Source organism: Bos indicus x Bos taurus, chromosome 3 (assembly GCF_003369695.1).
Source record: "Bos indicus x Bos taurus breed Angus x Brahman F1 hybrid chromosome 3, Bos_hybrid_MaternalHap_v2.0, whole genome shotgun sequence".
Lineage (NCBI taxonomy): Eukaryota > Metazoa > Chordata > Mammalia > Artiodactyla > Bovidae > Bos > Bos indicus x Bos taurus.
This window is the reverse complement of record NC_040078.1, coordinates 25,746,505-25,770,728: the sequence shown is the minus strand read 5'-3', so window position 1 is coordinate 25,770,728 and position 24,224 is coordinate 25,746,505. Positions and strand designations below refer to the sequence as shown.

At 47.1% G+C, this 24,224-nt stretch overlaps 1 protein-coding gene across 2 annotated transcripts; it reads left to right on the top strand.

Moving 5' to 3' along the window:
• The first annotated feature begins 631 nt into the window (after window positions 1–631).
• TENT5C (terminal nucleotidyltransferase 5C) lies at window positions 632–24,021 on the top strand. Of its 2 annotated transcripts, none has more exons than XM_027535727.1 (2): window positions 632–740; window positions 18,487–24,021. In XM_027535727.1, the coding sequence occupies exon 2, from the start codon at window positions 18,513–18,515 to the stop codon at window positions 19,686–19,688; it is 1,176 nt and encodes a 391-aa protein (XP_027391528.1). In that variant the 5' UTR covers window positions 632–740; window positions 18,487–18,512; the 3' UTR covers window positions 19,689–24,021. The 2 variants fall into 2 exon arrangements, with proteins under 2 accessions (XP_027391528.1, XP_027391524.1); XM_027535723.1 differs by lacking the exon at window positions 632–740 and adding an exon at window positions 1,552–1,646.
• The last annotated feature ends 203 nt before the right edge of the window (window positions 24,022–24,224 follow it).

The window sequence follows — 24,224 nt, the reverse complement described above, 5'->3', positions numbered from 1 at the left end:
ACTGTGCCGGTCCTTTCCCCAACGACCTCCAGGCAATTTGCGTGGGGAATCAGGAAGGCTCTCCTTGCTCAGCATCAGAAGTTTTTTCCGACTTCAAAACACACGTCGGAGGTAGGTTTGGGGGTTTCATTCTCCATTCCTGGAGAGAGACCTAAAGCAAAAATCCACAGAGAAGCAAAAGAAAAACAGGCCTGCGAGGGAGCGGAATAGAGATGGAAAAAACTTGGGTGAGAAGTTATGATAGGAATGGAGGAAAAGAGGGTAGCGGAAAGTAGAAAGAAAGGAGTCCTATCAACACCAAAGTTATGGGGTTGTCGACGCAGCCCCTGTCTATTGCGCCTGCGCAGTGCTACCTCCTTGGGCACCCCGGCAGCTTCCCGCCGCAGAAGATTTACTCGTCTCTCAGCAACCATTCACTCGAGGAGCCAATCAGAGGGCACCTTTCGCCCTGCCCGGGCCGTCAGCGCCCAGGCGGAAGGATCCTGTGGGCGCCGGCTCCGCCCCGCCCCGCCCCGCCCCGCCCCGCCCCGCCCCTTGCTCCCCCGGGAGGGCAGGCTAAGGGGCGGGGGTGGGGGCGGTGGCGGAGGGCGGGGGCGTGGTTAGGCCGTATAAGAACGGAGGGGGCGGCGGCAAGACGGCTCACTCAGTGCCGCTGCCCGGGGGCTGTAGTGACCGCGCCGCTCCTACTGGGGGGCTGCCCACGCCAAGGACCTGCCTCTGTGGTCTCCGCCGCCGCCCAGGTGAGTCCACGGCCCCCTCCTCTAAAGGTGCGAGGATGCACAGTCCCGGAGAGCCGCGCGCTCTGCCTTCGGTGGGGGGGTCTACCCCGGCCCAGCAAAGCTCTAGTCTTCGCCGAGCCTGGTGGGGGCGCGGGGCCGGAGGGGGAGGTGCGGACAGGTGCCGGGCCCCTATGCTCCCTTTCCCTCCCGCTCCCGCGACGTCACCCCCGCCCCCTAGACGGACCAACCCCGTGGGCCAGGCGAGACGCTCCGAGAGGGAGCTACAACTTTCCAGAGACTTCGGCTGGGGCTGGCAAACTTCAGCGAGTTCCTGCTGCGCGCGTCCCGCTGACTGCGCAGTGGCCGGGCGCGGGCCTGACGGCCGAAGAGTATGTGATGGGGGCCTTCGGCTCCTTCCCCGGTCCGATGGCGCCCGCGCCACCCCTGCCTCCCTTGCGGTCATTCGGGCTCGCCCCGGCGCTCCCGCGGGCGTGCATACCTCGGCCAACCGGTCAAGAGAGAATTCAAATGCGGCGGTTTCGGAAGGCGCAGTTAGGGACGCAGCGGTCGGTGACTGTATCTGGCCTGGGAGCCCGAGCCGGGTTTTGAAGGAGAGGGCGGAGATCCCTAACTTTTCCTGGGTTTTCACTAGACTGGGGACCCTGAGAGCCGCAAAGAGATCCAGTCGAGTGACTGGTGCGCTGCTCCTCTCTCGGAAACTCCTCGGGAATAGTGCGTCGGTGATCTGGTTCCTCCCTTTGTAGGAGTGAAACTTGCTTAGCCTGTCTACTGAAAGCCACGGCCGTCAGTCAATTTAGCTAGCGGAGCCGCGGGCGGCTTAGAGGCACGGTGCCCGGGAGGTGTCGCAGTCCAGATCGCGGCGGTGGGAGGGAGTCGGACGAGGGGGACGAACCTGAAGAGATACAGGTTGGTAACCTGCACACCTAAAGGCCGAACACTTGCCGGAGAAAACAGAACGGAGCTACCTCGAAGGAAAGGGAGGATTTCCAGGGAAATGACTGGCGAGTTTCTCTGGAGAATGTGAGATGACCCGGGCTCACTGGAACCTACTGTTAGGGCTGGACCCCGCGGGAGGGATCCGCTCAGTTGCCTTGCCCCCCACCCCTTCTTTTTTTTTTTTTCTTTTTGTTCCGAAGGGAGGCTTCTGAAGGGTTGACTAAATCTTTGTCTTAGGTAGGGACCTGCTGTCATTGAAATGTCCATTTGTTTGTAATGGAGTTATAACATGCACACCGTGGAGTGTTGCAGGGCACTTATTACAGGAAGCCTTTGTAAAGACCGTGTAATCATTTGTATTGTGACAGTTGGTATTCAGGAGATTTGGTAGGTGGGATGGGAACCTGAAGCTCCCCAGGAAGTAAAGTGAAGATTATTAAATCCTCCTGAAGTAGGCTCCTGGCCTGGCCCAGCTGCCTGCAGCGGGTGGTGATGGTGGGGGTGGGATGTGAGTGGCCATTGTTGGCTACACTAACCTTTCAGCGTGAGTAACTTGGCAGGGAAGCCAGCTGGCTAGTGAGCCAGAGCTGTCAAGGGGGTAGGAGTGCTTACCAGGAATTGCGCCTTCTTAAATCCGCAGAGGTGTTATGGAGGGACTGAGTCCTGAACTGGAGACCCTGAGACCCTGCTATCCAAGGGGCTGGGGGTGGGCACTGGAAAACGCTGACTCTCTCCCTTTCAGGGAAGCTTGGAGGTGAGCCAGCAGGAGTTCTGCCCTTTGACATTCTTGTTTGTGAAGATAGAAAATTTAGTATCTCTGGAGTCAAGCTTTTACTTGAGATAACTCAAAGCTTGTGTCTTAAGGTATACCCACACCTTTAGAGTCCACTTATTCTCAATAAGAAGTTTTTGGAAAGCAGATTTGGGTATATTGTATATAATTGTTCAGGTAGCTGTGGATAACTTTAACATCAAAGTAAAAAAAACAACAACTTTTTTTTCTGCCTCTAAATTGTTACCCAAACAACAGTCCCAAATTTCCTAAGTTACTGTGTGTGCAGGGAATAAGCAGCAGCACTCTGAGTTTCTTCCACGATACCTATGTTGTATCCAGAGATTAAGCTGGGGCAATTGAAGGAAAGGATTGGCTGGCACTTGGCCTGTTTGTCAGAATGGCCATGATTTAGTCGAGCGCCCGGCTCTGCCTACTTAGCATCCTCAGCTCTCCTGGGAGTGCAAGTAGCCATCCGAATCACATCCTGAGTTGCAGCCAATCCCCGGCCCCACCCCCACCCCCAGCAGTGCCCCACTGAGTCTGCGTCGTCCTGTTCAAAGCCAGGCCGGCTTGTACACATTGAGCACTGCCCATCAGAACACAGAAGTCTTCACACTTATGACAGTCTGAGGAACTGCCTGGCAGTAAAGATAACTTCCTGTGGACTATAGCGTCCTTGTTCTCCCAGTGCCAGAAACTTGGCACATTCGATACAAAATTAGAAAATGTCATGATTTTTTCAGCTGCTCAATTATGTAGTACCCTTGTCTGGATTTTCATCTTTGATATGTTATGTGTATGGTGTCAGTCCCTAAAGAATGACAAGCCAAGAACAGTGAACGGATGTGGTAAACCCTTTCAGTGTTACCAAGAAAACATCTTGTAGATACCCAGGACTAGTTTCATGAGTTAAGTTAAACCTGTGATGATGTGTTTGGGTTTCTCAGTCTCTGTGTTTGGGTTTCCCAGACTCTAGGCTGCATCTTGTTGTTATGGGATGGGGGCGGGACTTAAAGGGAAGCAACGCAGAATCTGAGGTGTTTCTTGCGATAAAACATTACTCGGGTTAGATAAGGGCAATTGCTTTTGTGTGTTGTCACTGAGGTAAACAAGACAACATAGAAAAATGCTTTCTGCCATCTTGGTGTTTTGACTGTAACATGTTAAATAAATTGGCATAAGCAATATTGTGATGAAGCCAACACCTCTGTGTTTCAAGAAACGCTTATGTGTTTAAAGCCATTTGGGTACAGCAGTAGTGCTGATCTGTGATGCTTCCGGAGCTGCTGGTCTCGAACTTTTTTATCCTTTCACTACATGATTAATGAGGAAGTCAATTTTGGAGTTTAAATTGTTTAGAGGAATTCTAAATGGGAATGGCATCTTTGTATAGCCCAACTGTGTAAAGAAGCCTTATGAATTGTTTAGAATTCATAGATTTTGTGCAGCTGGGCCCTGTAGCCTGTTCTAGAACTGTTTGCAGAACCTCTTGGAACAATAGGGGAAAACAAATGTGAAGAAATAATTGCTGACGTTAAGCAACTCTCCACGTAGGATGTTTTTTAGTCTCGGAGCCTTTGGGAGTCTTGGTCACCCAACTGTATAAAGTGTTTATTTCTTGGATAACAGTGACCGAGTCTGTAAGTGGTTAAGTGCTTCCGAGGCAGGCATTTGTGCCAGGTGCCAAGGAGGCCAAGGGAATGGTATGTGAAAAGGCCCGTGGAAATGCTCTGGATGCAAATGGAGCTGGGCCAGCCTCAGAATGTCCTCGGGCACTTGGATTCTGCTGATTTGTTGCAGCCACTCGCATGTGAGCCCCAGGAAGGCAGGAGTCTGTGCTCATTGCTGAATGCCGGGTGCCAGGCCTGCGTGCCTGTTAACTAGGTCCACTGCCACTCCTCCAGAGAGGGAAGCACCTTTCAGGGGATGGTGTCCTGGTGGGCCAAGGTGCTGGAACACATTTTTGGATCGAAAGCTGCAGGCCCAAAATGCTGGGTGGCTTCGGGGCCTCTTAAAAACAGAGGCCTCCAGGGTGTAGGTTTGGAGCCCATGGGCAGTGACGACTAATTGGCTGACAGCTGGAAGTCCTCAGGCCTAGCTCCAGAACCCACTCCCTTCAAGCTCTTCCTCTCTGCCCATCCACCCAGCACAGCCTCACAGTGCTCACTCAGCCTTTCTCTCCATGTTCACTCGGCTGCTTGATCTGCTGAGTCTTTCTCTTTTTGAACTTTTTGTTTCCCGCTGCCATCGCTGACCTGGTTTCGGTCTGCAGACCGCTGCTTCATGAGAGCGGCAGCCCAGAGCCTCTCTCTCCCTCCGGCCAGCTCTCCACCCACCACCTCCAGCACCTTCACAAACCTCATAGGAACTACGCCTCCCTCTAGAAGACTGGCTTCTTCTGGGACCTGTACCTTTCCACCTTCCATTCGTTCCTGACCCCCCTTCCTAACTGCCCTCCCTTACCTCATGGAACACACAAATATTTGAACAAGCTAATGCTCCTCCTCCTTCCCCATATTCTGTTTTGACCTAGTTCTGGACCCTTCTCAGAAACTTATGTTCTTACCCCACCTGGTGATGCCCGTATCCCATCCCCTCCTCATCAGTACTTCTTTTCAGTTCTACCTTGTACCTTATTTTCTGTTTTTTTTTTTTTTCCCAAACCTGATCTTAACGTTGGATGAGCACAGAAAATTCCACATCTGTCTCTATATTCACTCCCTGTAAACGCATTTTGAGAAGAAAATTATCCATGAACCTTGAACTAACTGCTCCCACCATCTCGTATCAGCATCGTAAGCGTTTCTCGCCCTGCGTAGTCCTTACTAGAATGGGAGCAGGGGTGATCCTTGCCTGGAATGCCACCCCATTCCCCCAGACATGCCCTGTTTATCCCTGACCCATGCTTGTGATGGTTGAGGGTGTCAGTACCACCGCAGCCAACTGACTGTGCGTGGGCTTGGCCAGCCCTGGGAAGGGTGCTGATCCAGACACAGAGATGAACTGGGTGCTGCCTGGGCACCTGCTGTGTGACCAGGTGCTGGCCTGAGGGTGTTGGATGAGGCATGGGCACTTCTGCTGTCTCCCATGCCCAACCCCTTTGTTATCTTCATCCTCCTCCACTCCCCCCACCCCCTCCCCCGCCTCTGAAGCCACCTTAGTTGTGAGGACACCTGGGTTCTGGCCCTGGAAGCACCACTATCTCTTCAGATTTGACCTCTTTAGTTTCTTCATTGTAAGAAGGACAATAGAGATATGAATCACGATTACATTCCTAGTAGTCACATTACAATAAACAGGTGAAAAAAAATTGTTTAACCCGTCATGTCAAATACTATCTTTTCAATGTGTAATCAGTATAAAAATATGAATGGGTTATTTTACTTTTCCCCCTTGTACGCAGTGCTTGAAATCCAGTGTATATTTTATGTAGACAGCACATCTCAGTTTGGACTTGTCCCATTTCAGGTGCCCGACGACTTGTGGTGCATTATCGGGTGGCACAGATCCAGGCCATCTGCAAGAAATGTTTCATTCTCAAATCCTGATTCTCTGTGTGTGGGAGTCAAGAGTTAATAACAAGAGGTTTTAGAGAAGGAGTGTGAGCTAGAATCTAAGCTCTGTGAGGGCAGATATCTTGGTCTCTTGCTTCCTCACGGATTGTACACTCCTAGAGCAGTGCTCGGAATGCTGTAGGCACTCTGATATCCGAAAGAATGAAAGGAAGCTCAGTCATTGTGGCCTATCTAATCATTCACTGTGTGTGTCAAACCTGACACTGAAATACAGGATGTTTGAGTCCCAGTCCTGCACTCGTTCTCTTGTTTTTCTATAGTTTCCTAGGGAATAATCATAATGTTATAGAATTTCAAAGAATTGCAGGTAAAAATCTTCTGAGACTGGCTGGGGATCGGGAATCCAAAATTTAATTAGTCAACAATTAAAACTTGAAAATGGGAGAAGAAATAGCTGTTATGTAAAAGGTGTCTACAAGATGCCTGATAACAGCAACACATGATGCTGTTTGATGCTACTTGGTAAATGCTCATTTGATGACAAGCATCCCAGTGAGCCATAATGCATGGTCGGGCTCACACAATGGGGGACACCAAAGACAAGGGGGTGGTTTGGCCATTGGTGCAGAAATAGACATCACTCCATGGTCTCATTGCTTCACTTAAATCCTATCCCTTCAGTCCCTCCCTGCCTCCTCATCCTCCCACCTAATAAATTTCTGTTCTTAGCAGTATCAGAGGGGCCACTGAGCCTGGTGGTCTTTGCTCTGGCTGCCACCATGCTCAGTACCTGGAGGTCAGATACCTGCTATGCGAGTTAACTCTGCAGGGAAGGATCTGTGCAAAACTAAAACTGGCATGGAACTGTATATGTAACTCATGGAAATGAAGGCAGCTCCTGCTAGGTATCAGCGAAGGGGGTGTATGTATTCAGAGTCAGAGAAGTGCTGTGGTGCATTTGAGCAATTGAGAGTTGATTGTCCCTTTGCTGATAAGGCCCAAGTATGCTGTTTGTGATGAGATGGGGCTTTTAGCTGACTGAGTTGTCCTTTTAGACAACTGACAACTGTTCAAAGCTCTGAACCAGAAAGTTAGATGGTAAAGTAGCTTGTGGACATAACCATTGATAAAACCTGGAAGCTCTCAGCCCTTAAACCCTATGGATTGTATGTAAACTTGTTCATCTTTACTGTAAGGTCTCCTTGGAATCGTCCTATTTTCTCAGCCTAGTCAATGTCTGAAACTGTGGGACCGGCTCTGGGGATCTCTTTAAATGAGTTCAGACCAGTAACATCTCTGCTTTAGAAAGAGGCATTTGGTAGGAGGGAGGGAGGTACCCAGTAGCAACAAGGATTATTTCCAGTTCCAGTTGTGTATGTAGTATAATCATGCTGACACCTTGGAAACATCAAGGCTTCTATGCCTCTCTCCCTTCCAAAGATATCTATGTTCTGATCTTGTTAATATTTGCATTTGCCACGATTCAGGGTATTCCTTTAAGCACTTGAACTTCTGTGGTGTTCCTGTTATAACATCTGGGCCAGTGTTTTGATTCTGTCTCATGCTGTTTTGCTGCCACAGCATGACTTCTTCCAGTGTTATCTCTCCAGCCACACTTGCTTAAGCATCCTATTTTGAAAGACAGGAGCGAGCTTTCTGTTCGGAGTCATCTTAGGGTGGGTGTCTGTGGGTGGGGCCCAGGCATTGATAGCTAGGAAAACTATATGTTGGCATCAGTGGGGAGGGGCGGCTGGTAGGTGCCTCTCTCCGGGAAAACCTGGGCAGAGCGAGGGGACACTTGCCTCTGTGCCTGCTTCCGCTTCCACCTGGGACACTCTTTGCCTTTGGCTCAGGCAGCATCACAGTCACAGTGGGAACTGAACCAAAATTTTTGACTCTAGTAAACATCAGAGCTAAATGGCCAGGAGGAGGCTGATAACTGAGAAAACAGATTGAGGCTTCTGGCTGAGTGTGCCGGGGCTGAATGAGAAAAGACCACCTGCTGAGTTGTTGTATCACTGACCTGAGAACTGGGCATGGCTTTGAGGCAAGGGGCACTTTTTATTCTGACTGAGGTGGAGTGTGTCTGCGGGTGGTTGAGTAAGCAACTGTAAACGTTGTTGTTGTTCATTTGCTCAGTTGTGTCCAACTCTTTGTGACGCCATGGACTGCAGCACCCAGGCTTCCCTGTCCTACACCATCTTCTGGACTTTGTTCAAACTCATGTCCATTGAGTCAATGATGCCATCCAGCCATCTTGTCCTCTGTCTTCCCCTTTTCCTCCTGCCCTCATTCTTTCCCAGCATCAGGGTCTTTTCCAATGAGTCGGCTCTTCACATCAGGTGGCCAAAGTATTGGAGCTTCAGCTTCAACATCACAACTTCAGCTGCAAACATAATTTCTTGGAAAAAGTCAACAAAGAATGTATTTTCTTATACTTTTAATAAACAGGGCATTATTGTATCTGGTTCTGTTGCTCTGGGCTGTCTGCTAACGTAAACTCTTATTCCATGTACATAAACCACAGGTGTGCGTCTTGGTTATCTGTGACTTTGTAGTGTGTTTTGGGGTGGTGGGAGAGTTTTCAGAATGTAGCTGCCTTGCAGGTGCTGGGCTCATCCGGAGGCCTGCCAAGGGGCTGGCAGACAGAAGGCTTCCTCAGGCTGCTCCCTGGTCCTAGATAACTTTGGCCTTCACCACCCTAGGAATTCAAGGAGTGAAGGAGGATTTCACTGCAGAAGACTGAATCCCTGTTGACCCTGGTTTTTCTGCTTTCTGCCCACTTATCTGCTGCAGCATATATGAAGTCCATGGTCATTCCAAGCGCATGACTCTCTTTCGAGGATAAAAGGTTGCCAGGGGTCAGACTACATGCTGATGGGAAAAGAGGCAGGTGTCCAGCCTTAGGTTCAATGTGCAGGCGTTTGTCAGTCTATTCCAGGAGTTTCTGTTTTCAGGTGTGTTCCAGCTCTCCTTCCTGCATCAGCCCTTGGAGTCCTGGTCACTTCTTGCCAATTTGTCTACCTCCTCTCTGCAGCTCCAGTGGGGTTATCTGTTCTCAGATCCCATCAAATTGCTCTCTTGTCTGCAGGAAGTATCCTGTTCTGTTGCTTCGTCAGCAGATTCACAGTCCTGATCTTCCAGTCACCAGAGCAACTCCCAAAGGCTGCTCCTTTATTCTGTGAGCAGAGCATGCACCTTAGCTGCAGATCCAGACCTGGATCAGCTCATTCTTAAAAGCTCCCTCCTGCGCTATTATTGTTTCCTCTTAATGCTCAGCAAGCTGACTGCCCCAGCTCCTTCCATTCTTGGCTTCCCTGTCCCTTCCTCACTTGCTTTCTCTGAAATCACCACCACTCCTGACCTGGCCAGCATCCTGGAGCTTCCTCAGAAGGGAGTATCCAAGGCCTTCACCTCTCAGCCATTGTTCCTTTACAACACTCATTCTCATGACTATTTAGCATGTCTGTACTTAGTTACGTTCAATTCTGGTGGCTCCCACCAGGCTGGATACACCCTCACATCCGTGATGCTTTTGAGGGCGAGAGTTCTGTGCTGACAATTGTTAGATACTTTGGTTCTAAAGACCTTGCTTTGCCAGTTGCTGTATGGTATTACTCCACCTAGGGGGCCTTAGCACTTCTGGCCAACTTCTTTCCCACCATCTTATTACAAAGCTTCATACCTTTCTTCTCTCTTTTCTTCTTATTGCCATCTTCTTCCTACAGCTTCCTGAGCAACCAGCTTACCTTCAAATCCGTGCTCTGACCCCAGCATGTACGCCAAAGCTACCTGCCTCCCAGGAAGCCTCCTAAGTCCCATTTCTGTCTCTTCTGAGTGGTGTGTCCTTGGACAGTTAACACTGTGTAGTCTCTCTGTTCCCTAGCTTCCCCACCTTTAAAAGTAAGGAAATAGTATCTCCCTTGCAGGATTGTTTAAGGAATCAAACAGGTTGACCCAGATGAACTTCCAGCACTGTTTTGCTGCCTGTTTGTTGTTGTTGTTCAGTCGCTCAGTTGTGTCCAACTGTTTGTGACCCTGTCGGCTGCAGCTTGCCAGGCTTCCCTATCCTTCACTGTCTAGCGGAGTTTGTTTGAACTCATGTCCATTGAGTAGATGATGCCGTCTGTTTGGGACATTGCCAGATATTTGGTTTAGTGGCTCATAGGGCACCGACCTGGGGCCGTCTCTATAGGAAGAGCCCCTGAGGCTCTGCACCTCTTAGTACTGGCCAGAGCATCTAAGCATATGGTAAAATTAAGCCAGTGAGGAAAGGATGTGGTTGAGAATTAGTTAAATGTTTCTGTTATGAAACAGCTGATGTGCAGGCACCCCCGCCGTGAGAACTGGGATTTCCTGCACCCTGGCAAGGGCTTCAGTTCACTGGTGCCTCTCTGAGGGGCACCTCTAAGCCACCGAATCCTGATTCACATCTTTTGCTCAGCTGGAGTCTGCGCTCAACCTGGCAGTGAAGGCTGGTTGACTGAAGCTTTGCTGTCTTTAGTGTAAATGGTGGTGATGAGGAGTGATGGGAAGACAAGGTGTCATGGTTAAATAGTTAGCAGAAGGCAGCTTTCTCCCTTATTTGGATAAGACCAATAAAATTTATGTTTCAGAAAAGATCACTTTGGTAGCAGCAAGAACTGGTCATCCCAGTGTACATGTGGGTGTGTAGCATGAGCTTACTGCCCTCTCCCCACCTGCCACTCACTACTGGCAGAACTCAACCTGCCTGGAATTTGCCACCAGTTCTGAGAGTCAGAACATTAGCTCCAGAGTTGAGGACTTGGGGTCAATTCACTTGATCTTTCCTGATCCTTATCCTTTGTGTGGGCTTCCCCGGTGGCTCAGACGGTAAAGAATCTGCCTGCCTGCAATGCAGGAGACTGGTGTTGGATCCCTGTGTCAGGAAGATCCCCTGGAAGAAGAAATGACAATCCACTCCTGTATTTTTGTCTGGAGAATTCCCCGGACAGAGGAGCCTGGTGGGCTACAGTCCATGGGGTCCATGCAGAGTCAGACACGACTGAATGACTTTTACTTTCATGTAGAGTGCTTGTACGGATTGATGGCCTTGGACATGGAGTGGCTTGTACTAAGTGCTCTTCTGTCTGCTTGTCCGCACACCTGTACACCTTCATTTTATAGGAAAAAAGAAATAGGCCCAGAGCTGTGGTTTCCATTCACTCAGCTAGATGAGGGAAGAGGTGGGATGGGATGTTATGATGTGTGTTGCTATCTACTTTCACTTCTATTTAAATTCTCTAGGATTTTATAAGCAAGGAAATAGTTCCTTTTTGCTTAAAGTGCCCTCGGTTGTCCACAGAGGAGAAGAGTTCATGTGGAACATGGCAGCCACGGGCACAAGGTTCCCCCCAGGGCCAGGAACCAGGGGTGGTGAGGGTCTTTGTTCCATATACACACACCTCCCCTGGACTTTGACAGCAGGCTTGGTCCACTGTCCACGGCCGAGTCTCTGACCCTGAGCTGGAAAGGGTCACGAGGAAGATCCAGACCATTGAGTTAACACCTGGTTAACAGTATGAGGGCATGTTGTCGTCAAAGGAATGCTGAACAGTGTTTGAGTGTCTTTGTGTTCTGAGCCCACAGCGGGGTCCAGGGCAGAGGCGCCGCTCAGTTGCCTGTGGGCTGGATGGAGAGGCTGCCACAGCCGAGAGCACCCTGATTCACACTGCAGTTTTTCCACAGAACCTTCTGGGACGTCCATGACAAATGTCGGGACCTAGACTTAAATACACACCATTCTTTAACTTCACAGATGGACCTCTCCACATGTGCTAGGACTCTGGGTACTTCTTCCTGTAATGCCGGGCGCACAGAGGAATCAGTGCTGATTTGACACTAGCCCTCGACCATAAGGCTTGAAAGTATTACGAGTGCTCTTAGCATTTGTCTCCAACCTGACCACTTGCCTGTCCTTCTGCTTGCCCTAAGTCCCATCATGCTTTCATAGTCTCTGTCACTCCTGTTTCTGGGGTCTAGATAAACTAGGGAGCAGGACTGAAAGTGAAAGTGAAGTTGCTCAGTCGTGTCCAACTCTTGGCGACTCCATGGACTATAGCCCACCAGGCTCCTCCGTCCATTGGATTCTCCAGGCAAGAGTACTGGAGTGGGTTGCCATTTCCTTCTCCAGGGGATCTTCCCGACCCAGGGATCGAACCCGGGTTTCCCACATTGCAGGCAAATGCTTTACCCTCTGAACCACCGGGACTGGAAATAGCTTTTTTTTTTTTTTCTTTTCAGTGAAGGCTCAGAGTGGTTTTCAGATCCAACTGCCTTGAGTGTGCCAGGCAGTGGGAAACAAAGATAAGTTAGACATCCTCTTGTCCTCAGGGAGCTTGGTCTCATCTTCGGGCTTTAGTTCATCTTTTCCTCTTACCTTGTGCTGCCGTCTCTGTAAAGCTGTTTTCCACTCATGTGTGTATTTTATCCTGCTGCTTCAGCCAGATGCTAAAAGAAAAGGGAATTTAAGGGTACCTAAGATAGTTGTTCATCATGAGACAAACTTTAGAAGATTAAGTAGCTTAAACTGAGCAGGCAACTGCTCATCCTCATTTGTGCCTGAAAAGGTGCCTTAAAATCAATGAGATATCATGGTTGCCAGCTTTCCCAATTTCTATTGAGCAAATTCAATGAATCTGCTTCTCAGGCAGTAAAAGGGCAGTAAAAAGACAGTAAAGACAGTAAGAAGACAGTAAAAAGTACTTTAGTTTGAATTTACCAGGCTTCAAATTATTTTGTGTTCTGTTTACTATTTTGTTAATTCTGCTAATTAGAATTTGCCTTTAACCAGGGCCTTTCATGAGTTGAGACTGTTTCAAGTAATTCTCTTATATGGGGATTATATCAGTGTTGATCTCTAGTAGTTAAAAACTACTGTGACACAAAGTTCTGGTGTGTAATCTAAGCACTGGGGCCTATGACTTAGATTTATTCTAGTAATCCCACGTTTGTCTAAGTAACTTGTAAATGTGCTTTGGTATTTGAAATTGTTTGGCGGGATGAGGGAAAACGAAGGATTTATTTCTAATAGTCATCGTTAACTTATTTGGGACACTTCTCATAAGCTAAACCACAAATACAAACACAACCTAAATTTGAGCTTTCAATAGCTTCAAGAGCTTCTCCAGATCTAAGTCATGGTAAATCGAGAGAATTAAAAACTATACCATGGGGACTTTCCTAGCGTTCTAGTAGTTAAGACTCTGTTTCCACTGCAGGGGGCATGGGTTCAGTTCCTGGTGGGGGAACTAAGATCCTGCATAACAAGCAGCATGGCCAAATAATTAAATAAATAAAAGCTATTTTTAAAATGATGTTTCTATCTGCAACAAACAGAGAAAACCTCAGGCTTCACGACTGAATCTAAAGAGTAACTAAATGGACAAATGTGTATAGACCAATTCAAGGCTAGCAAAAACAAAACAAAACAAAACACCAACTATACCATGGACTTAGCATATGTCCCACACTGTGCTTTTATATAGACTGTTTTTTTTTCTGAGAATTAACTCCATTATTCATATATGTGTCAGAAGTTGTTGACATGGAAGATGCCAACCATAGGCATCTTGGGTTCCTGAAAAAGTGTTTATTGCATTTATTAAGGTTCTTGCAACTGCAAGCAATAATCAGCAGCACCATGAGGATAGCTGCTGTTGTTGTTCCATCGCTCAGTTGTGTCCAACTCTTTGACTCTATGGACTGCAGCACGCCAGGCTTCCCTGTCCTTCACTCTCTCCTGGAGTTTGCTCAAATTCATGTCCACTGAGTCAGTTGATGCCATCTAATGATCTCATCCTCTGTTGCCCTCTTCTCCTCTTTCTCTCAATCTTTCCCAACGTCAGAGTCTTTTCCAGAGTCGGCTCTTTGCACCATGTGGCCAAAGTGTTGGAGCTTCAGCTTCAGCATTTAAGGTTGATTTCCTTTAAGACTGACTGGATTGATCTCCTTGCATTCCAAAAGATTCTCGAGTCTTCTCCAGCACCACAATTTGAAAGCATCAATTCTTTAACACTCAGCCTTCTTTATGGTCCACCTCACATATAGCTATAGACATATAGCTCTCTCACTATAGCTATGTGTATAGACATAGCTATAGTACATCTGAAATGGGAAATAGTAATTCTTGTGAAACTACAGAAGACATTTTTGTATGTTAAATAGAATGACACTAGACGAGTTTTTTTTTTTTTGTAAAAGACCCACAATGGACGTCTTCTTTTAGACAACACATAAGTAGAAAATTGCATAATAGCCCTTCCAGATCAGAACTGTCCCTCCTCCTCATCCTGCCTGTCTAGAGATCAGTTTTTAGGCTGAAAGTGGGGGAAGCTTCTAAGTGCATTTGGTGTTGATACATGGGTATGGGGATAGTGGGATGGGCTTCAAGGAAAGGAATTAAAGAGAATAAACAAGGTAGCAGATTAGAAGTTTCATAGGGGAGAGATTTTGGAACATGGCTCATAAGATTTTAACTTTTTTCAATTAATATATATGTAAGTTCCAAATTCAAAAGAAATAAAACAAGTTTTCTTTGTACCCTAGCCTGGAAGTGGTATTTGATGTAAGCTGAGCTTATGTATCCTTTCAGGGATTTTTGATTGTATAAGCATAGACTTGTGCCTTTACACACACAGTTTCAGACTTGATTTTTTATTAATCTTCATAAGCATTTCATATTCATACAGATAGAGCTACCACCATTCTTAGGGACAACTGCATGCATTTGTATCCTGTTGTATAGATGCATCAAGTCATTTAACCTTCTTTACTGATGAGTATTTGTAGCTTTATAAATAATGCTTCAGTGAATATCCTTGTGCATACTTGCAAGTATACTCATAGAATAAAATCCAGGGTAGACTTCCCAGAAGTAGAATTGCATGCCAAAGAACAGGTCCACTTAAAATTGAGAGTCCCACATTTTTCCTCAGAGGGAACCCATGGGCAGTGTACCAAAAGTGTCTGCTTATTGGTCTTTGCTAGTCTGATAGATAAAACTGATACATGAAGTCTAAATTTGCCCATCCCTTAAGGTAAGGTTGAATATGTTATAGGTGTCTGAGCCACTGTTATATCCTCTGCCCTTTCTTTTATCTTGGGGTTCTAGTATTTCTGATGCATGAGAGCTCCTTATTTGTTAAGGAAGTGAGTACTTTGTCTAATATTATGAGTATTTTCCTACTTTTGTCTTCTCACTTCTTTATAGTGTTGTCACCTATAGATATTTTAATTTTTATATAGGCAAATGCATCAATTTTTGTGACTGCTGTGTGATTTAGAAAGGAATACCTATTCTGTGTAAATTTACATAAATTTCATGTTTTTTCTAGTACTCTTAGGGCTTCATCTTTTTTACACTAGAAGATGAAGTCTTTGATTCATCTTCTGGATCTTAGATTGACACAAGCAAAGAGGCGTCTTATTTTTTAAATCTAAATAACTATCCAAATGTCTCAATTTTCCCTTTTCTATTTTGAATGCCTTCTTTATTATACGGTAAATCCCCTTATGTACTAGATTTTCCTTCTGATTTGTAAAAATTCTGTTTTATAAATTTGTCCATCTTTGTGTGGCAGTACTATGCTGTTTCAATTTTTGTGGCTTCATATCTCCTACCAGGCTAGTAGACCTCTTTCCATTTTTTCATAACTTTTTTGACTGTTCTGCCCCTCCTCCCATTAGAACCTTACAAAATTTCAGTCTAAAATAGATTCTAACTTTGAATCTATGGCAAGTTCAGAGATTTAAAAATATATGAACATTTTCATGCATATGTACTCCCGCACCTTCCCACTGCTCCCCACCCCCTGCCCCCCGCCCCGCCAACCAAGAACAAGTGATAGCTTTCCTCATATTCTCCCAGGTCTAAGATGTCCTAGTTCTAATGTTAAGAGTCACTGTTCTGGAGGTGGAACAGTCCTGACTTTAACTCTAGATGACTTTTTTTTTTTTTAAACAAGTCCTTAAAAGTGAGGACAAAAGTGATTCCTACACCTGTTCACCTCTACAGCATTATTGAGTTTCTTCCTGGAGGTTTTCTTAAAATTAATTGTTCCTCCTTTTCCAAGTACTGATTGAATCTCAGCTCCTGTGTTGCTGTGACTTCTCATGCCCATATCAGAAATACGAACCTTGGAAACACACTAAGATCTGATACACAGTGTAAAGCAAGTTGTGTGTTTATAGGTAAGTCAGCGTACCTGGCAGAAATCTGTGTCACCAAATCATAATTTAGCAGGGTGTCGAAGCAGAGCTGGAGCCATGATTTTCTATAGTCATTTGGACTTAATTGTGTGGTGTCCTGCACAGTTGGCACAAGTGTACTTCATGCTCTGCCCATCATCATTAAAGGGGCCACAAAGAACCAAGTGTACATAAGAGCATGTTAAAGAGAGATCTCTACTGTCCCAAATTTGACTTGAAGCCAAAGGCCAGCCACAGTAAATGTCAAATATTTCATCACAAATTTCAGTTGGTATTGATAGCATAATCTAGATAGCCCAGGGCTTTCTAACAGTGTCCAAACAGGTTTGCAGGGAAAGTTTCATCTTCCCCTTGACAAGTATGCTTCAGCAATAAGCAGAAGGGCACCCATCCTGCACCGGTCTTCCTGGACTCTACTCTGATCACATGATCATCCACCTTCCCACTGCCAACCAGGAAGTTCAGTCCCCTAACCTCCCTACGAAAGGGAGCCTGTGATCTGACTTGAGGAGAGAGGCGCATGATGGCCAGATTGGACAACTCACCAGGTTCTTGACTGCCTGCTGCCTTCTACCGCAGTGGAGCTCTCTTGTGGCCTTTCTGCTGGCTCATATCCCTGCCCCATAAATGAGCTTTCCTGTGACTTTCCTGTTTGCCCCAGTCAACTGACACTTCTTTCTTCTGCCTTCATATTACATTTTCTTTCTCATACTGAGATGTCATGTTCTCACTCTCCTTCTTGCTGGCCAGCTCCTGGAAAGCTGCTTGTCTTGGTATGTCCATTAGTGCCCCCAACACAGACCGACAGCCGTGCCATCAATCTGAGCTCTGCAGATAAGGCAAGGGCCCCGGGCACCACCAGCACAGGACCGAAAACCCAAGTTGGAAGCCCAGGACTACGCGTCCTGGGTGTGCTTGCAAAGGCAGCAGCTTCCAGTGAGTGAAGCTGCAGGTCCTTGGGATGGATTTTGTGTATGTAGCAAGTCAGAGAAGTGAAGCGGGTGGCAGACCTCTCTGTTTGCTGCGAAGTCTGAGGACAGCACCTCAGTCTCTTCCATCCATCTAGCTAATGCGTGACCCATGTGGAGCCACGGCACCTGGACTTTCTAATATATCTGTTTTTGTCATTCCACATCAGAATTTCCAGGGATCTGTTGTTTTGCTTTCTGAACAGTATAACTTAGTTGCAAGTTGCCAGGGTAACTTTGTGGCTCTAGCAGGCGATGTTGGAGAAGCATGCTTTTCTCCTAGTGCATACTTGCTCTGCTGTGTCCAACTCTGCAACCCCATGGACTGAAGCCTTCCAGGCTCTTCTGTCTATGCGATTGCCTAGGCAAGAATACTGGAGTGTGTTGCCATTTCTTTCTCCAGGGGATCTTCCCCACCCAGGAATTGAACCTGCATCTCCTGTGGCTCCTGCATTGGCCGGTGGATGGATTCTTTACCACTGAGCCACCTGGGAAACCTTTTTCTCCTAGTACTGAGTGCTAACTTTGTTTTCCTTGGGTAGGTTGAAGGGATTCTTTTTCAAAATAGAGTTGAAAAATCACACTTCCCTGAGGAGGTTTCCCACATCCTGGGTGGGGCCTCCTTGCTGGGTCAGCAGTTCCAGTACTTAGGTGACCTAACCCTTTCTTACTCAGGAATCTTGTCTTTCAGACAATTTCTTGGCCCAGCCCTGGATGACAGGAGTGTTTGTTACAGGGCTGACGGGTCCTGAAGGTGAAGAGGGTACCAGCATACTTGATTCTAGCAGGACTAAGCCTAAAGTTGAGAATCCATCTATTCATGGAAGGAAGAAATCTTCTTTTGTGGCTCCTGTGTTCTGTGTTGGCATTGTGGCCTGTGTGTCAGCCAGCTCAGGATGTAGATAGGGAGCCAAAAACAGGAGAGGCAAAATTAGCAAAACCTATAGACCCTCTGTTGAATGATGCTGTGTTTTGGTTATTTGGTTTAGTAAGTTTGTCTGCTTGCCCTCACACACAAATTCTACCCCCACCCTACCTTCATGAAGACAAAATGGGCAAAACAAACACACCGCATAGAAAACAAAATGCTCAAGTTGTCGGATTGGTACAGGGTAAGCTGATGTGTATTTTGACCTCACTCCACGCGGACACTGTTCTAGACGTGTTTAACTCATTTAATCCTCACCATAGCACCCGACAGCAGGTACCACTTGGCAGTAAGGAGGATGTTCAGAGAGAGACCAGCCTCGTTTCTGAGTCCCCAGAGCTGCTTTGACACAGAGAAGTGAACCCTAACTCTGTTTCTCCCCCCTCCCTTTCAGTTTCCCTGGCAACAACATCCCCCAAGATGGCCGAGGAGAGCAGCAGTACCAGGGACTGCGTGTCCTTCAGCGTGCTCACCTGGGACCAGGTGAGCCGTCTGCACGAGGTCCTGACTGAGGTGGTGCCCATCCATGGCCGAGGCAACTTCCCCACCTTGGAGATCACACTCAAGGACATCGTGCAGACTGTCCGTGGCCGGCTGGAGGAGGCAGGCATCAAAGTGCAGGATATCCGGCTGAACGGCTCTGCGGCCGGCCACGTCCTGGTCAAAGACAATGGGTTGGGTTGCAAAGACCTGGACCTCATCTTTCACGTGGCTCTTCCCACAGAGGCCGAGTTTCAGCTGGTCAGGGATGTGGTGCTGTGCTCTCTCCTGAACTTCCTGCCGGAGGGCGTGAATAAGCTCAAGATCAGCCCCACGACCCTGAAGGAGGCGTACGTCCAGAAGCTGGTGAAGGTGTGCACAGACGCTGACCGCTGGAGCCTCATCTCCCTCTCCAACAAGAACGGGCGCAACGTGGAGCTCAAGTTCGTTGACTCCATCCGGCGCCAGTTTGAGTTCAGCGTGGACTCGTTCCAGATCATTCTGGACTCCCTGCTTTTCTTCTACGACTGCTCTGGCCATCCCCTGTCCGAGCATCTGCACCCCACGGTCATTGGGGAGAGCGTGTATGGGGACTTCGAGGAAGCCCTGGACCACCTGCAGAACAGACTCATCGCCACCAAAAACCCCGAGGAGATCCGGGGCGGGGGGCTGCTCAAGTACAGCAACCTCCTGGTGCGGGACTTCCGGCCCACCGACCAGGATGAGATCAAGACCCTGGAGCGCTACATGTGCTCCCGGTTCTTCATCGATTTCCCCGACATCCTTGAGCAGCAGAGGAAGCTGGAGACCTACCTGCAGAACCACTTCGCCGAGGAGGAGAGGAGCAAGTACGACTACCTCATGACCCTGCGCAGGGTGGTCAACGAGAGCACCGTGTGCCTCATGGGCCATGAGCGCAGGCAGACCTTGAACCTCATCTCCCTGCTGGCCCTGCGCGTGCTGGCCGAGCAGAACATCATCCCCAACGCCAGCACCGTCACGTGCTACTACCAGCCTGCTCCCTACGTCAGCGACGGCAACTTCAGCAACTACTACGCGGCCCACCCCCCACTCACCTACAGCCAGCCCTACCCCACCTGGCTGCCCTGTAACTAACCTTGAGACCTGAGGGTTTCCACAGGGGGGAACCCCCCACCCCCACCCCGGGCAGGGCAAGGCTCAGGTAGGGGAGCCTCCTTCTAGATGTAGGTGTTTGGCTTTTAAAGCAGAACTCAGCTCTGATTCGGCTTTTTTTTTTTTTTCTTTGTGTGCCCATTGGAATGGGTCTCCAGTGTATCATGAGCCAAGGGACCTGCTATTCCAGTGCCACTTTGGAAAATGCTAAAGGAAGTATGACCTCTCCACATCTTTCCAAAACAGACAGTAACACGCCACATCCTGAACGTCTGAGCTCCGGGCAGTTGTTGAGATTGGGAAGCACGTGGGCAGTGCAGGAGGAGCCTCAGTTGCTGGGTTCCTCACTGGAGCCTAGGGGAGGAGATGTCAGCCCTCACTTGGAATTCTCAGCACTTAACATGAAAGTCGTGCGGATGGTCTTATTTTCTTGTATCTGTTTTAGTCAGGCAGAAAAACTGATAAACATGAGGGTGCTCTTGTGGCTTAATTTTTTGTTCAAGGGGCTAAATTGCTTATGTTTATTCTCTGTCAGCAGAGCTGAGGATTTGTCTCAATAAACCAAAGCCGATAGCTGGAGAATTTATGATCTGGTTGGATATGGTTTATGGTTTAGATGCTATGCTATCTCAAGGAATTGTGAGGTATTGCTGAGAGAAAAAAAAAATGACCTTTTCTTGAAATGTAACTTGAAAAACAAAATAAAATATGCAACATAACGTTAAGTAGAATTGTGGTGGTGGTGGGGGGGTGATTGTAAATAGGAAACGTGAATGTTCAATCTTTCTTTTCTTAAGTAAGGAATTCTTGTTGAATGACACTTGCCCCTGCTTATCAGCTCATCGCTTTTGTTTTGCTCTTCCCAAGACGAAGGATGGTGCCGAGTCTAGAGTCATTGCAGTAACTGACATGAGGGGCTTCCCATGTTTTAATTGGAAACCCATTCTGGTCACATTCCAAGTATGACTGGCTGTTTTTTTCTGGAGTACTCTGGCTGATTTTTGTTTTTGTTTTCTTTTCAAAAAATAGTGGTTTCCTTCTCCAGGCTTTTTGGACAGCAGGTGAACACAGGAACGTCAGTAGATCCGAGTGACCTGTGGAGCGTTCCGCACGTGTGTGGACTGTGCTGCTCACACAAGCACCAGGTACTCACAACCTGGTTTGAAATTGCTTTAGATTCGCACCTGCTGTCCCTGTGCTGCATGGGAGGTGGACACTCCTTCCACTGGTGGGGCCTTGTGTGCGTGCGAGCCCCCAAGGCACCTCGAGAGGATTATTTCTGGTGTATTTGGGAAGAATTGAGAGAATGAAAAAGAATCTTCCTTACGCTGGTAGATTGACTGTACTTGTTTATACTCGCACTTTAGAAGGAAAACAGTGTTATTCTCTAGTCTGAAGCAAGCTTAGTAAATGGGAGAGTTCTAGGCCACTGTTGCTTTCCCAGTAGGTTTAGATAAGGGACTTTGTGTTTTGAGACTTTTTGTGGGATCTCTTAGAAAGCATCACTTTAGGGTATCAAGGGCAGAGAAACGCCATAGTGCCAGCCAGCTTGGTTTCTTAAGTGATTTAATCAAATCCATACTCCTGATTTTGATGTTTTCCTGTGGCCATAAGAATCCCAAGCCCTGAGTGATTGTTTTCTCCTTGCTTGAAGCAATGAAGTTACAATAATGTTTAGTAGAAAAGGAGTGGTTTACCTTTTTCTAAAGATTATATTTTCAGGGTTTTTTTGTTCTTGTTGTTCTGGAATGTGATGTCTTGGTCCTCTAGAAAGCAGATCAAGTGTGACTGAAACCCAGGGCTTAGTTGGTATCCCTGTTGTGGACAAGGCGAATAGAAGCCACTTCTTAGTGTAACTAGCTCCTGTTACCTGTGAGCTGATAGTTACAGTTGACTCTGCTGGCTTTGAGTCAAGACTGGTTCTGCATGGAGGGGGCCCTGGGGTGCTTCAGTGTTAAAAAGGGCAGTGAAGAGTGAACCCCAGCTTTAAAAACTATGTGATCATCCACAACCTTAAAAGGCTGCCATTGTGGTCAGATGGCAACATGTTTACACAAAGATAACAGATCTGTTTAACCAAAGCTTTGAAATATGATGAAGCCGCCAACATAAGCACTTGCTCACAGAAGTCAGTATTGCTTCTACTGGAAGAAGGCTCATGGATCAGGGTAACCAGGGTCCAGATGAAGATGGGGTCAGAACTGCATCAAATAATTAAATTTCCAGTTTGACCTTGGAGTTCTTTCTACTTCCTTTTTTTTTTTTTTTCCCTGTCTGGTACTAATCCTTTTAGGATGAAGGGAGGCACAGAAGTTGCTAGAAATCTCAAGCCCCTGAGTTCTTTACCACCGCTGCAGGATGGCCCTTCACCTGAAGTTCTTGGTCAGCCCAGCCATTTTGAAGTTGGAGAGTAGACCTGTGTTCTAGAACCACCAGGGTAAAAAAAATGCACTCTCCGAAGCTGCACTCGCAAACACCTCCTGGGTTAGCGGTGTCTCTACCTGCTCTAGGAGCCTCTGGCCTGCCTCAGGATAAACCAGGTAACCTTGAATTTCAAGTGTCTGGAAATTCTAGCTGGAACCTGCCTTTTGTGCTGCTCACACAAGCACCAGGTACTCAGAACCTGTACTGAGTCCAGTGGTTCCTCTTCTTTGTGTATTGAGTAACGTGAAACTTGGCAGTGGCCAAGGGCACCACAGTTCAAGAGCAAGTTCTAATATAAACGCAAGCAGCCTCACGTTTGCTTCAGGGCTCCGAGCAGTTTTCTGATGCTTTCTGCAGGCATGCAGCTTGTTAGCCCAGCCTGCTTCTTGGAGTCAGGTTGAGCAGCCGCAGGATTAAAGCAGTACCTATCCCCCCTTGTGTTGGCAGAACAGGACACATCAAATTCCTGGCCTTGAGCTTCATCTCACCTTTAAATCTTCCCTTGGCAGTGAGACGCTATTCCTCACTCCATAATTTCAGCTCTGAAACCAAACTACATCACTGACACCTTCAGATCAGGGTTCCTGCTGACTGCATGTGGGAGGTGGCATGGCTCACAGCTGGGACCTGGCAGATGGAGAGAGGTGGGTAGGTAAGATGCTAGGTTCCTAATATGTGGTAACAGATGTGGTTTGGCATTCAAGGTTTGTTTTTGTTTCTTTCCCCCAGTTTGACTTTTTTTTACCCCCTGGGGATTAGAGTCACAGGAGAGCTGTGTGTTAACCTGTGTTTTGTGGTGATGCATTAGTAATCAAATTGCTAAAAGCCCAGATCTTCTTGTCCTTCACCCTCTCTGCTGGCACTGGCCCATTGCCTTCACAGTAGATTAGAACTAGTACTGCCTTGTGAACTTTGGGAAATAGTGCCACTCAAAAGCGACTTCCTAACTTGAGGAACACCTCCTTTTTAGTTAACTTTCTGGTCCCGGTGCCTTGTTTTAGGATGCAGCTGGATTCTGAGCTCAAACTTCCTCTTCCAGAGAACAAATGTAGTTGTGAGCAGAGACCCTGATGCTCCCCAGGGAAGTTGCTTCCTGGGTATGTGACTTGGGCTCCACACTGGGGAAGAACCATTGGTGTGGACTCTGTGAGGTGAAAGAGCTTCTAGTTGCCAAGGCTGGATTTGAATTTTTCATCTGGCAGAGACCAGAATGTCACAGCTGACTTTGGAACATACTCTGGTTCGGCCAGTTCCATTCAGAGCACCGAGGGAGGGGTGTATAGCAGGGGATATATTTTAAAAGACCAGGCAACCTTTCAGGATTATTTGTGGAGACTTCCAAGGTGAGGATCAGGAAAGAAAATGCTTTTTTGTGAGGTCAAGTTCTAAATCTTGTTTACTATCACTTAAAAAATAGTTTTAAGTGGAAGCAAAAGAAATTGCTTAGAGTTTTGCCTGGGCTAGTGGGAGTTGGTGTAAATCGTCAAGTGTGTTTGCATACGAAGGTGAGAAGACCATCCACTAAAGAGGAAGTCGTTAAATAATATGGATCTCTGGGCGTTTTAAAACTCAAGCCATCTGGTCTTTTTTTTTTTTTTTAGTGAATTTAAAAAAATTGCTACTTTAGGAAAATTAAGTCTTTATCCATTAATTTCCAAATTACTATAGATGAAAAGATACAAATTAGACTAAATTGAAAGCTTTTTGTTATTCTGTACTTGCATAGCCTTTCCAATATTAATTTCCGAGGTTGTGTGAGGTTTCCTCTTTGGGGTAATGGCCACTGACCTTCTCATGGGATGCAGGTGAAATCACTTGTCAACGCAAAATGTGTTAGAACTTGATGAAATAAAGCTTTGAGTTTGAGAAATAAAGATTTATTTAAAAAGACCATGTCAGCTCTGCTCATTTCTTTGTGTCTCCTGGATGGTGAACTTATTTTACGTTTCAGGAAGTATGTAGCATGGTGGTGAGTGCTTATCAACATGATCAGCCTTGGATACTTGTCTGAAAGATGATGCTTTCTCTAGGGGAAGGGATGTGTGGTTACGTTTGGGGGCTGTAGCTCCTACAATATTTGGATTTCAACTAAGC